General features: G+C 40.7%; 3 protein-coding genes across 3 annotated transcripts; all 3 read right to left on the bottom strand.

The window, feature by feature from the left end:
- Nucleotides 1-2,212: 2,212 nt before the first annotated feature.
- Nucleotides 2,213-5,276, bottom strand: LOC122862863 (E3 ubiquitin-protein ligase rnf146-like). The gene is made up of 2 exons (XM_044168669.1): nt 5,047-5,276; nt 2,213-4,485 (listed from the first exon to the last, which is right to left on the bottom strand). Exon 2 carries the CDS (start codon nt 4,482-4,484, stop codon nt 3,405-3,407), a length of 1,080 nt encoding a protein of 359 aa, XP_044024604.1. The 5' UTR covers nt 4,485; nt 5,047-5,276; the 3' UTR covers nt 2,213-3,404.
- An 876-nt stretch (nt 5,277-6,152) lies between these two features.
- LOC122863151 (R-spondin-3-like) lies at nt 6,153-9,110 on the bottom strand. The gene is made up of 5 exons (XM_044169331.1): nt 8,206-9,110; nt 7,597-7,788; nt 7,248-7,388; nt 6,964-7,110; nt 6,153-6,805 (listed from the first exon to the last, which is right to left on the bottom strand). The coding sequence occupies exons 1-5, from the start codon at nt 8,288-8,290 to the stop codon at nt 6,606-6,608; spliced, it is 765 nt and encodes a 254-aa protein (XP_044025266.1). The 5' UTR covers nt 8,291-9,110; the 3' UTR covers nt 6,153-6,605.
- Nucleotides 9,111-12,025: 2,915 nt separating this feature from the next.
- Nucleotides 12,026-13,970, bottom strand: cenpw (centromere protein W). Its single transcript, XM_044169334.1, has 3 exons — nt 13,761-13,970; nt 13,516-13,629; nt 12,026-12,245 (listed from the first exon to the last, which is right to left on the bottom strand). The coding sequence occupies exons 1-3, from the start codon at nt 13,845-13,847 to the stop codon at nt 12,219-12,221; spliced, it is 228 nt and encodes a 75-aa protein (XP_044025269.1). The 5' UTR covers nt 13,848-13,970; the 3' UTR covers nt 12,026-12,218.
- Between the last annotated feature and the right edge of the window lie 134 nt (nt 13,971-14,104).

Genomic DNA, 14,104 nt, shown 5'->3' with positions numbered 1-14,104 from the left:
CTCTGACTTTTCATTTAACTTTCAAACTGGCAACTGAGGGTAGTGTAGATGTGTGATGGTCTGCTTTTATGATAAGTGGGCCTAAGTAGTTCCAACAATATCATCATGCTCATTGTCACCTTGAATTGGCACAGTGAAAACAATGCAGGCCCTTAGTCGGCCACATCATCACCAAATATTTCAGAACATTTGTTAACCACCTACACGTGCTCCTTCTCCGTTAGCTATGGGTCTCATTCCAGCCTGTCAGTCCCTCCTGCAGAGCAAAGACACTCAAGAAACATTGGTGTCTGTTGTTCCCCCAGCCCGCCACAGTGAAAGCAACCCACTGACTCCAGCTTCAATTTACCTTTTATCTTGTATCGTTTGGTCTGGTCTGCCTCATTCTTGTCCATGAAAGAGCGTAAAATGCAGAAGGTTGCGTGTCTGTGTGTCTTTGACCATCGAATACAAGTGTAAGTGTTTGTGCTTTGAGTGGAGTGTGTTATGGTCCATTGCCACGCTGAAGTGAATGTCTAGCTTTTTAGCCACACGAGCGGGGTGGCTCTACGATGGCAATGTTGGTCAGTCGTTCGGTTCACCTCTTTGGTCCAGACGGAAATGTCTCGACAACTATTGGATGCCATTAAATTTTGGTACTGGTATTCATGGACCCTGACTTTTCCACCATGTGGTTGACATTTGTGGTTTTGAGTGAAATATCTCAACAACTGTTGGATGGCTTTCCATGAAATTTGTCCCCTAACTTTTCATCTAGCGCTATCATCAGGTCAAAAATGTATTTTGTCCAGTACTTTAGTTTATGGCCAACTGCATAACTAATGACATTCCCATCAGCCTGAGCTGTAAACATCAACATGTTAGCATTGTCATTGTGAGCATGTTAGCATTTAGCTCAAAGCAAAGCAACACTGTACCTAAGTACAGCCTCACATAGCTGCTGGCATAGCTGTAGACTTGTAGTCTTATTGGAGTGCTCAACAACCAGTCTTTAATGAAGCACCCAAGTGTACCCAATAAAATGATTTTCCAACACTGGAAGTTGTGAAACATCCCAGCCTTGTTCATATGGGTGTCACATACAGCAGGTTAGTGATGGGCTGATATACAGTATTGGTCAAATTCGGACAACAGAGAGAGGGCCATATAAATTTGTCCGGCCTCTGTATAGGTCCCATGAGGGTCTCTAATGGTGGCTACAAGTAACAGATGCTCCGTAAGCAGAATGATACATTTGAATAAAATTGACACTGTCACCAGTGCTGTGTTGACCAAGCCCTGCCATGAGGACATTCATTTAAATATGTCGTAATAATGGTTGTGATGTTTATGGAGGGGGCTAAGCATCTTTTATAGGCTGCAGATGTAAATTGTATCCAAAGCGTCCAAAAGCAGAAACACATCTTTTGCTAGTCAACATTTTACCACCCAGATCACTGAAGTTACAAAGTACACAGTTATGTGGAAGCTCTGAAAAGACACTAGCCAAAGTTTGGCTCATTCAGCCATGTTTCCTATTCAAGTCACAGTCCAACTGCACACACTGAGCCTGTGGTTTTCTTCAGTTGGCAAATGCTGCAGCTCAGCTGCATTGGTGGCAGTGGTCTTGGTTTTGGCAAAGTCTCATCTTCCTACAAACCTGAAAAAAACCTGTACATTCAGAAGCCCATACTTTAGTCTGAACCAGTAACTGTGTAGCAAGTGATCATGGTCCCACAGCCCCTCTTGGCAGTATTAGACAAGACCAAAACCACAAGGCTGTAAAAATAACCACTGTTGTATGTAGGGAGAGGATTCAGAATTTTCTTTTTTTATTGCTCATGAATATAAATTAGTTTAGAGAATGAATTGATGCCTGTGTATAGAATTACAAAAACATGTTATCTGGTTAGTTAACACAATTTACTGGATAATGAATGAGACATTGGCCCTGAGTCTTAGTTTCTGGCATTTTATATACCTGCCATACCCATAACTGTGAAAGAGTCTCCAACAACAAGTGGGGTAATGGGCCACTTAAATGGTGCAACAGCTCCACCCAGTGGATTCTTAAGGTATACTGCATTTAGATTTAGACTAAAATCAGGACACACATTGCAAACAGGCCTATGGATCGGTGCCACTTCTGTTTCCACAGTCTTCCCACATTCTGTAATTCATTACACTGTGTATTCCTCAATTTAAAAAAAAAAAAGAGAAATCAACCAACATGTGATTTTAAATTATAGATAAACACTTTTAATAACTTGACACAGCACCACAGGGGCTACACCATACAGACATAAGTTTGTTTTAGTTCATTCAGACCGTAAAACAGTAACAGTGTAAAGTTGACAATAAAAATAATAGCAGCTGGAGCAAAAAGGAAAAAAACAGAGCATGTGAGGACAGCTCAAGCTCGTCCAAGTACATGTCAATGCCAGTGTTCTGATAGTAGTCCTATTGAGAGTACTAAAAGAAATAGAAATCCAAAAGTGACTCTCTACATATATAGCCTAACACTTTCCAGTGGTTCTGCCAGGAGCTTTTCAGCACCCAACACCGCTTACAACAACACAAACACATGCCATTATTAAAACAAGACATTCATATTCAAATAGAGGGAATACACAGTCTCTCTCCCCTCATATGTTTAAACATATGTACACACACACACACAAACTCCAGTTTAAATAGTTATTAATTAGGTCCTGATTAAAACTTCTTAACTTAAAAAAAAAATCTAATCAGCAAAGCAGGGAAAAGTAAGCAGGTTAAACATTCTGTAACTGGTACAGAAGATGCTACATTTAAGCTTGATTTTTACACCATCACTACAAAAGAGGGAAAAAAACATGAGCTCAAAAGATTAGAGAACACAGAGGGTGTTATAAAGACATTGAATTGCCACGTCACAAACTGACGTAAAGGCAGCAACTGATTTTTGGATAACATTGACCGAGAAGTTGTCTTTGGTCTTCGCCTTTTTTTGGCCTGAAAACACGACTGTGTTATGCTTCACTACATAACTTGTTGCTGAGAGCGATGCATAACTACCATTGTATAAACAGTATTGCTGGATGAAACTAGCTTTTGAAGTCTTCAACAAAAGGCTTCAGTATGTGTTGTGTGATTTATGTGTTAAAAGTCCCTTGAAATGGCTTTAATGTTCTAACTTTTTCAATTGTTTTAGGCATTTCTGCATGAAACAAAATACTGGGAGGAGGACAACAAAGATGGACATGAGTTTATCCCAGGAGTTATGTAGTGAAAATACACCCAGTGACACAAGTAACAACATAACAAATGAATTTTTCTTTTCATGGGACCTTTAAAGATGCATACTAGTTTTCAAACTTTTTTGCTGAACTGATAAAAGTTTAAGAACTGTCATCTGTGGAACAGATACCACTGTCCACTTGGAGTCACACTTCTGTCTCAGTGCACTGTCCATCAGGACTACGTGAGCGGAGACTGAATGCAGAGCTGGAGGGCCCGCCTCTTGGAGGCATTCTGGCTGGCTGGCTCTCTCTTAGCGGTTTTTGTCTATGTCTTCTCTGTGGCATGGATTCTGCTGTCCCTCTCTCGCACTCCCTTTCCTCTTCACTCTCACTGCTGCCGGATGCATGCTCATACGTCTGTAGCTTATCGTCTTCTTCCACCTCTTCACCCTCTGGCTGGCTGATTAGGACCTGGGAGAAAGACTCTTCCAGGGTTGAGGGTGAGGGAGAAAGGGGACTGGTAGGATGGCGCCCCAGAAGTGTTGGAGGTCTAACAGGGGGAAGAGACGTCATAATCCCAAAGGATGAAGACTGTGATTGGCCTGCAGTGTCCGATCCATCAGCTGAGCTGACACGTTCTGTTGCAGCTGGGGTGACAACTGGTAAAGCAGGAATGGGGGCAGATTCAGGGTCTAACCTCAGTCCCGCGACTCCCTTCTTGGGGATATCAACAACGTCTCGCTTTATCTTGCGTCTGCGGCCATGCTCATTCCGGCGATATTGCACCATGGTTTCCAGGTCAGCTACATAAAGAAACCCTGCAATCAGCATCTCTGTGCTCTTCCTGCCTTTGGCGAAGGCCTCCTCCAGCTCCCGGCTGGTCCTCTCATCATACTGCCACCAGCCGTTGCGCCCCTCATAGTACCATGCATTGTCTCCACGGGAACTGGCCCCTGTCCCTACACTTCGGCTCACCCCTGTGGCTGCTGCTTTCAGTTCTTCAGGTGAAAGGAGGACTGGCCGCTCCAAGAAGTCCTCTGGGATTTCATGTCGGCAGAGAGCACAGCGCTTGCTGTGCCAGGAGGCACCTTTCACACACAGGAAACAGAAGACGTGGCAGCATGGGAGGCGTACGGGGTGGATGCAGCTCTGCAGGCAGATGGCACACTCCAGGGTGGTGGTGGAACTGGAAGAGTCTGTAGCACAAGTATCTCCTACTTCCTCTATCAGCTTGGAGGGAGCCAGGGCATTCACTGGACAGTCCACTTCTTCACAGTCTGCCATACTACAGAGAGAAACACAGCATTATCATATCATAGCAAGAATTGCTGTGACTTGTATGCTTAAATTTAAATAAAATAGCAAGCAATTTGGTGCGGTTTCCACTTGACATGCGCTGTTCTGTTAAATTTTGGGAACGCCCTCGTACACACATCAAAATGTTATGGTTTATATACATCAGTGAAATAAAGTTTCCAAATAAAGCTAGTTTAGGAAATTGAGGTATATAACATAAGGCATTGGCTGACATCCCTGAATTTACACCTTTCTGCTGTATGACAGAGCTCGACTACTGCTAAGCTAACGTTAGCTAACTCGTTAATTTGTTTGCTGCGTTAAATTAAAAAAAGCTTATATTCGTAGCAGTGATGTTAGAGGCTCGTCTATTTAATGAGAAATAGCACTATAACTAAGATACTATAAACTTTAAAGTCAATAGCAAGGTAACATTCACCTAACATTAAGCTAACATTAACTTGACAGTTGCTATAGCATATGTAACGTTAGATAGCATGTTAGCTGTCACTTGTGCTTCCTGGCTAAACTTCCGTATTAATACACTCACCTGAACACTGGGATAACGCTATCTCTAGAAGCGTCCTCAGCAGAAGAGCAGATGGAGATATTTATATAGCTGCATTTATATTGGGTTATAAAGTTATGTCGCTACGCCAAGTAACGTTAATGACTGCGTTATTGTTGGAACACTGTTCCGGCCAAGCCCAACTGACTTCACTGCTCCCGGATCGGCCTCACTTGGTTTCCAAAGCCAATATACATGTTCTGTAGATCTAGTATAGCTGCACAGTACGTAACGTGCGTTCGGGTCTACGCATTTAAGACGAAAAGAGAAACATGTTTGACTCTTTACAGAAAGGACAGCGTTTTTGAGAGAAGTAGATTTCCTTTTTTCGGAGTAGACATTTTTGTTTTGGTATTTATCATAGGTTGTGTAAAAGTCTAGGGTTTATGTCAATTCATTGTTTCATATATTGTTGTATTGTGTCATGTTTATATCGCTCATTTCGTTGCATAATACCTAATACCCAAACTATATGCCTACAACATATTCGAATACATATCCATACATACAAATTAATTTAAAAAAAATGTAATGCATGACATATTCTTAGATTTCATATATATTTAAATTCTATACAAAATTGTCTTGTAGTTTATGTTCAGAGGCATAGGCCTAAAGGTCTGTTATAAAGGGAGGTTTTGGCATTATGGCATAGTTATTAAAAATTCTTGTGTCATTTGTTTACTATATACTTTTGCCTTCTTAATGCTACTTAATGTATGGGTTGTGGGACTAACTGATAGGCCTTTTCCCCAGCAGACATTTTGACTTGTTACTGTAGAAAAAGCACAGGTGTTACTTTATCTTTCTTTATATTTATAAGTCTTCTATGCTTATTGTTTTGCACCAAAATACCAAAGCAAATTCCTTGTATGTGTAAACCTATTTGGCAATAAAGCTGATTCTGATCCTGATAACATTAACGATGGCTCTGTTCTATTCAAGAGTCCCAGGCCCTCTTCTTTTTTCTTCTGTCTCTGTCTCCGGGCGCCCACAGACAGCGACAATAAGTTTGTCCTCCATTTCTGATTCTCGGTGACGTCTGGTTGTTTTACAGTTTTTACATGAAAGACTAAGAAGCAAAACAATTTTTCTTAATAAATTTTATTGCAAGTAAGAGGACAGTGTGCAGGTGTCCTCAAAAAGTTGCAATAAGACATAAAACTGAACCACAGTCAAGTTAGGCAATCAATATGTAAAACAAATAAGTACTGGCTTACCATGGCTGGCCACAAGTGGCATCAATTTAGCACATGACGGCTATTCATGTGAAATGTCCAGATAAGGCCAAGCGATGCAGCAAAGGTGTTGAATTTATAGGTACACAACAATTTCATGAATCATCATATCCAGCAATCCCTTTTATTAACTTCTGTGTGATTGCATAGAAAAATCTGTTTAATTTTTGATGAATACATCTTAACTTTGACATTTTTACAATTTATAATTGTTTTCCAAGTTCTTAAATTACCAGTGTAGAATGTGCAGTAAGATGCTGAATATCTCAACCAATAGTTTATAAGGGGCTCTCTTTCATCTTATCACAACCTACTAGGACTCTTGGGTCTCTTTTTGATGATACACTTCCTGATCTCTGACACATGTGGACAGGGGTCACCGTAGACACTTGGGGACTGCAGAACTTGTCTGGTACGCGTCTCTGCTCCCCTCCTGTAGGCCCGCATGCTCCTTTTCCGAACACATGGACCCCAATCTGTCCACTCCCCAACCTCACAGTGCACTATGAGGAGAGAGATGATGATGATGATGAGAAAGATATTCACAGGTGGCAAGAGGTACGTTAGCGGGAATACAAATTTATTGATGTTGGTGAGATGCACGGTTGCATTTGACATCTCAACTGTGTGGTAGAAGTTGGTGAAAGGGAATTTCTCTCACCTTGGAGGATGCATTGCATGAGCTGTACATCAGGCTCGAATCCCCTCGGGCAGGTGAGATGGCACTGGCCGTGGAGAAAGTACAGGTCTGCTCTACACCTGACACACATGTTCCTCCTCACACACACCTCACAGCCTATAGAGCACTCTGAGACAGAGGGACACAAACATCTCACATTGTACTGTAGTTCCCTTACATCATTGAAGGCCTCATTTCAGTATTACATGCATACTGTACACACCGCCTTCATGAATAACGTGCAGTAGCGCTGAGCAGTGTCTCACCTGTGCATTCTCGCAGTGCTGTGTTTGCTGTCAGCCCGTTTGGACAGCTGTTTTCACATTTGCCCCGCAACAGGAAGTAGCCCGGATGACAATGTGTGCAGAAATTTTCACTGAAACAGGAAGCGCAGTCCTCCTTGCACCCTGCAGGCCAATGGAAATGAAGAGTGACCACACAGTCAGGACACCAAAAGATTTCCTGTTTGTTTTATTCTCTCAACACTCACTTTCAATCAGTTTGTAGTATACACAGTATACGTTGTGTATACAGTTCAGTCTTGTCTTGCTCAAGCTTTCGCAAATAAGTTTAAACATCATTCCACCTCTCCTACATGTGGTCATTGGTACCTACTGGTGCAGGTGCTGATGTGCGGAGAGCGCATGCCATAGTGACCCCGGGGACAGGAGGACAGGCACGTGCCCCTCTGCCGCATCCCGTCCAGCTCCAAGTGGAAGAAGAGGCGAGGTTTGCAGGACAGACAGCCATTCAGGGATGAGCATGTTGCACAACCTGCCGGACAGAGTCTACTCACAGAGGCGCTACCTGTGGATGAAGGCATGAGATATGTGATAATGTGTGTGTGCGTATGTGCGTGTGTATGTGTGTGGAGGAGGAGCCTGACTTTTGTATTCCTCTTGTGATTGTGCAAATGAAATGGAGTAAAATACTCAAGCACTCTGTGCTCCATTTATGGTACGAGATTTTACAGCCAACTTGGCTTTATGAGATCAGAGCCAATAGACAGAGCCAAGCTTTCAAATTCATAGTGTGCAAGTGGATAAAACCAATGGAAATCTTTGACCACATTCCCTGAAAGCTGAGAGAACACACTTATTGTCTCCATATGTAGTGTCTGTCTACTGTTTACTATCTTCCACTGGAAAAACGGGGAAAGATAAGGCACATTTCACAGGAGCCATGTGTAACAACAGTATTGGAGAGTCATGCTTGAATACTTACGTCTGTATCGCAGAATCTTTGTGTTATCTGGGCCTTTTGTAAGATTCATGAAGTGCAGAATCCAAATTAACAATGGTATCCGCATTTTCCTTCACCTTTAGTACGGCATTGATGCAGTCAGCAAAGACACCTCGCATCACATCCCAAATCCCATGATATAGTTTTTGTTTTTTAATTTCTCCACAAAAGTCATTCAAATGGACCCACGCAGAGACTCCAGTCTGGGTGAGAGAGCGGTCGAGCGCAGGGTTCAGCTAAATGTTTTCTTGAAGAAAAATCCCACGTGCATTCCATGAGATCACTCGAGCCGGCAGAATGCCATGAAGAATGCAAACAGAAGAGAAACCATCATATGATAGTCGCAATGCAGATCGAATGCAAGTTTGGGTGAGCTGCTATGGGTTTGTCTCTGTTTCCCACACACACACATGCACACACTCTCTCTCTCTCACACACACACTCCCAACCTCCTCTGCTGTGTTAGCCTTCCTTTACGAACCTCCTCCTGATCCATTATCACATCAAACAGTGTCTCCTAACAGAACTGGAATAATAATACTGTAATTTCTACATGATTATTTAACTTATTGGAAACAGTCATCCTCACCTGTCACATACTCTGTATTAATGAGTTAATTAAAGCTTACAAGTCTGTGTTCCCCTCCACTCAAAACTGTGTTTTGCTGGTTGTTACTTCACTTGGATGTTTGACCTTCACTCCGCGGAAAAACACTAAAAGGCGGTTTTCACATTCATCTGCTCACTTTAAATCTGAGTTTAAGACGTGTGTATACAAGCAGGACTTTGTGACATCACAAGTAGAAGCCAATATCATGGGCCAATACGCAACTTACACACGTGTGATGTAGAAACTTGTAGAAATTCAGTGCACAAACACTGAGAATGGACTTTTCAGTCATCTTGTGTCCAATAGTTAAACTTTTGAAATGAAAAATATTTGCATATTCATAGATTCTGGATTTTTCAATAAGGGAGAAACAGTACATTTATTAAATAAAAAATATATATTATTCAAAACTGATCATTTAATGCATCTTAAAACATGTCTGGTGGGGATCTTTAAATATTTTTGATTTGATTTTGATCATTGACCGTAGCTCAAACTTCTCATAAAGTAGTACACTGATATTGTGGCCAATAAAACATTTGATTAATATATAATTACTTGAGCAGATTGATAAGATTTCCATCTAAATTATATGGTCAACTACATTGCTTTTCAAATGGCACCTTTTTGTACCATACACAATGTACAAAAGCATTACCACGCAAGACTCAAAGAGGTGAAACTGCTATCAATCTTGCACCACAGTAGATCGATAACGGAGCTTTAGAGGTGAGTGAAGCACACAGAGTACACAAACCCCTCAGATGTTTAAATCACACACTCTCTGCTCGGCCTAATGGCAAACAGGGTGAGTGTGTGACCATGAAAACAAAATATCTCCTCATTTGGTTCCATTTAAAACAGTAACAGCATGTTTTTGAAGCATTTCATCACAACATCAACACCAGCTTTTCGAAGTTTTCTCACACGGGCTGGGTGAAGCCACAACGATAGAAAAGAGTAAAAAAACAAAACATCCATTGCAGAAAAACCTGAATGATCATGTGCCCACACTTTTCAGATTTTGTTCAACTTAAGCCATGATTGGGCACTTCATGTTCTCCATGAGAGCCGGATTCAGGAAATGAAAACCAAAAATACAGGGTGCTTTGACTACCAATGACAAAACAAAACCGGAGAGCTGGAGGTGTCAGAGAGGATCTGCGCACAAAAACGCTGGAAGGTGATGAAAGCTTTAGGTCCTACTGAGAATTTGCTGTTTGGCATCCCGGTGTGTATTATCGCCTGTTTTGGGAACTCTGTGGTTCTTCGCTGCTCCTCCAAAACAGATTTGAACTCTCCAGTGTCCCCCTTCCTGGAATTGGTTTCCCATGATTCTTTCCTTCAGTCCATAATCCTTTCAGAGCCTGTCAAATCTTATAGGATCCAGATTTGCTAATAGGACAAATTTGGTTATGTTACTTTTGCTTATTTCTAAATGTCTTGTCATATTGTTTTTAGACTAAAATAATTATATTCCCCCCTCAGAGCAAAGACATGAACAGAAACAGTGACACACTTGAAACCTGTCAAACCATGTGCTCCTTATTAAGAAAGGCACAGCAAGTTATCAAAACAACATATCTGCCAAAATGGACTGCCGTGCTTTCTTGGCTTGTCTGGAAAAATGTCAAAAGAGGAATCAGCAGGAGCTCTGCAGAGGGAATTTACACTGGAGCTGATTTATCTGAGAGAGACAGAGTTAAAAGTTACACAGCGCCAGACGGAGGAGCTGGACAGGGCTACGCCGGCTGGCTTAAATTGTCAACAGGTGCTCAGACATGAACAGTTCAACACGCATCGGACAGGGCGAACAAGCGAAGCACGGCTCCTTCTTTATTTTGATAGAGGAAGAAGAGCGTGTTTCTCAAATCCCTCAAGAACAAGAGCAAATACAGAGAGGAGGACGATAAAATAACACCCCAGGGGAGCCTCTGGATGTGCGGCCAGCTGCTGCAGAGCAACATCATCCGTCAATCTGCATGCAGTAGATTTATAGATTACATAGTGATTGCAAAGCACATAATCTCCAACAGTGGAGTCTGAAGAAGTTGAACTCTATTGTCACTAACAAGGACGACCTTCCAGCTGCAAAGTCGGGAGGAGACATTAAAAAGTGAAAACACAAAATGTATGCAAATGTCAGGAGAATATCAGAATCAAGGAGAGAGCAGCAGGGCAGAGAGAGAGAAGTGCCAGGTGTTCAAAGGTCAGAAGGGTGGGGCTCCACAAACCCAGTAACACCTCCTCAAAACCTGACTGGGAACATAAACACAGCGAGGCTATATGCTCACTGGGGTGCCAGATCAGATTCTTTTAGAAAATAACCGTTGGAGGCCAAGGAATGTCTCAACTGCCAAAAAGAAAGAGGGGGAAAGGAAAATGATAAAAAAAAAGAGTGAGAGCCTATTGAATAATAAAGTCAGTGACAAAAATATATATATATATATATATGGACATATACCTGTAATCATGTTCACCTTAAGCCATCTACAATTCAAATACACTGCACTGAAGTTGTACCTTTTGTATTAAATCACATGATCTACTGTTTTTATACTGGACAAGACTCTAAAAAGATCCACTGTAATACAAACCGAAAACAGCTTTTAGGTCATCATCTGCTATCAAGATTCAGCTGGAGCCGAAAATGCGTTGACGCATCCTTTTCAATGATAATTTAGGAGATACTGTACAATTGAGCATGTTAACAATATAACTTTGACCTTTTCACCGCTCACACACACCTACGAGGGCAAAAGTCTTGCTGTGAAGAACCCTGCAGTGATAAGGAATGAGCAGGATAGCATCTCAGCACGCGGATAATCTAAATAGCGTGAAGAAGTGAGGAATTTGGGAGGAGGATGAGCCCATGCTCAGTGAAGAGGCTGCGAAAGCATGCGGCTTAAAATACTGACCGTGACGGATGGTAGGAGAGCGAGACGGGGGCTGAAGAGATCTGGAAGTAATAACGTACTCTGAGCTGTCTGCAGCTTTGAGATCAAAGCTTAATACACTCAACATTATTATTCTGGTATCATAAATGTGTTTTGCTATTGCTTGTGTCTTGTCTTTTAGACATAGGTAGACCTGATGGCGGCAGCAGTCATGATCATCTGTGTTAACATGAGAAAGCTATCATGTTTAGCATTGTGAGTTTTGGGACTCAGAGGTCTAAAATATGAGCCATTATGAGATTCAAAACAATTTAATAAAGAACAAAAACTCTTATGACAGGAAAACAGATACAGGGATAGAATAAAAAACATAAAAAAAGGTAAATTTCAGAAGAAAACAATACATATATCACAAAAAAGGCAAACAATAACGCTGCTGTCATTCATAAAAATGTTCATAAAAATGAAGATGGCGCACTTCACTGTCTTCATCCCCTTGCCTTTTTCAGCAATTTCTATAAAGAGAAAAAAAGGCTCTGTAAGTTTTTCTCCTGTTCAAAATGAAGAGACATCAAAAAGTGCTCAGGAAATAACATATAACGATTATTAGTATCTCAAAGTAAATCATTTCATTCAAATAAAAATGGATATAAGTGACATGAGAAAATGTTTATGACTTTTATTTTAATTGAAAAAGACAGATCCTGATGATGTTTATTGTGCACCTCTGCCAGACAACATGCTGTTTTACTGATTCAATTGATTCCACCACTTTCTATGTGTTTTAACAGTTTCATGGGCTCAGTTAGTTAATCTTCCTGGTGCACCTGCCTTTAAACAAACATTTCTGCAGACTTTAAACAGGATCTAAGAAATTACTGCAGCCTTTAATACAGATATTTTGACAGTTCTTTCAGTATCAGCATCTGAATTTTCTCAAAAGGATATTGACAATAAATTATCTTTGAGCAGTGGTTTACTTTACACTGTCAAGACTATCTCTGACTGAAAAGTGTGTGATAAATGTACAGTAAGTCAAAAACACTAGACATCAATTGTAAAAGAAAAATATGCATTATGTGGACTACTACTGGCACCTAGTTATAGTCATTAAGATGTGAAGCATTTCCAGAAAAAAAAGTTAGAAACATTTGTCAATTGCCTTTTATGCAGACCATGCCAATAAAACAATTGACTCAACAAAAATCCTAAATTATAAAGTATTCAAAAACGTGTAACTAGTTTTGTATATTAGTTATATGTCACATTACAATATAGGGCCATCAGAAAATCCTCTGAACTGAAACAACCATTATAAAATCCTTTTTTACAGTTTTACATGGACGAAAAATCTTTGTCTCATGCTTCTCAGAGTTAATCAGAGGTTGAGCCAATCAACAGAAAATTAATCAGCAACTATTGTCATAATCTATTAATCGTTTGTGTCATTTTTTGAGCAAAACTGGTTTTCTTAGTCCTCTATATTAAACTGAATCTCTTTGGATTTTGGACTGACATCACCTTTTCATTATTTTCTGGCACTTTATAGGACAAATGACTAATCGGGTCAATAATTGTCACATTACTCGATAATGAAAATAGTTGCAGCTCTTATCAGAGCTAGTATTAGTAATTTACGGTTTGTTTGTGTGTGGCCATTAGAGACAACATTGTAGAGCTGTTTAATGTTAAACGGGTTGTTAAAACAAGTAAGACAGAGAGAGAAACAGAAACAAATGCAGCTTGGACAGTGAAACCAATCATTTGAGGCCTCGTTGCACGAACCTTGGAGACAGCTTTGACATGTTGAGCTCTGATCATTGCAGATTTTTCCTCAAAAGCTTTGGCCTTCGCCTCCTCGGCCAGGCTGCTCAAAAACAGCAGTGTTAGGAGTTCAATCTGAGAAAATGGGAAGAAATTCACTTGTTTAGTAATCAGCTGATATGTCCGCTAGTTAACGTTAGCTACAAACAAAGCGAACAACCAAAACCACCAATAACGTTAGCGCATCAATATCGTGGGCTACCTACCATTGCTTCTGACGCTGGTCTCACATTTATGTTACTCTTCATCTTCGTTTTAACTGTGTGTTTCAATTTGGGCGCCTTGTTCAGCATTTTGGAAAATGTTTACTGTGAAACAAAAGTTCACACCAACAAAAAGTTTGTTTACGTCTTCCAATCTCCCGCTTCTCTTACTTCCGGTGTAACAGTTTCTTCTTCGTGACATTTAACGTTACATCGTCGCTCGTCTGCCATCTTCAGTTTCTTTTTTATTTCTAAACTTTTAGTAAATAATTTAAAATGATGGTCCAAAGCAAGTACAACATGGTATCAAGCATATTACTTTTTCGATGCAAACATTAAAACACCAC

Source organism: Siniperca chuatsi, linkage group LG16 (genome assembly GCF_020085105.1).
Source record: "Siniperca chuatsi isolate FFG_IHB_CAS linkage group LG16, ASM2008510v1, whole genome shotgun sequence".
NCBI lineage: Eukaryota > Metazoa > Chordata > Actinopteri > Centrarchiformes > Sinipercidae > Siniperca > Siniperca chuatsi.
The sequence above is the reverse complement of the archived record's forward strand: the minus strand, read 5'-3'. Positions and strand labels throughout refer to the sequence as shown.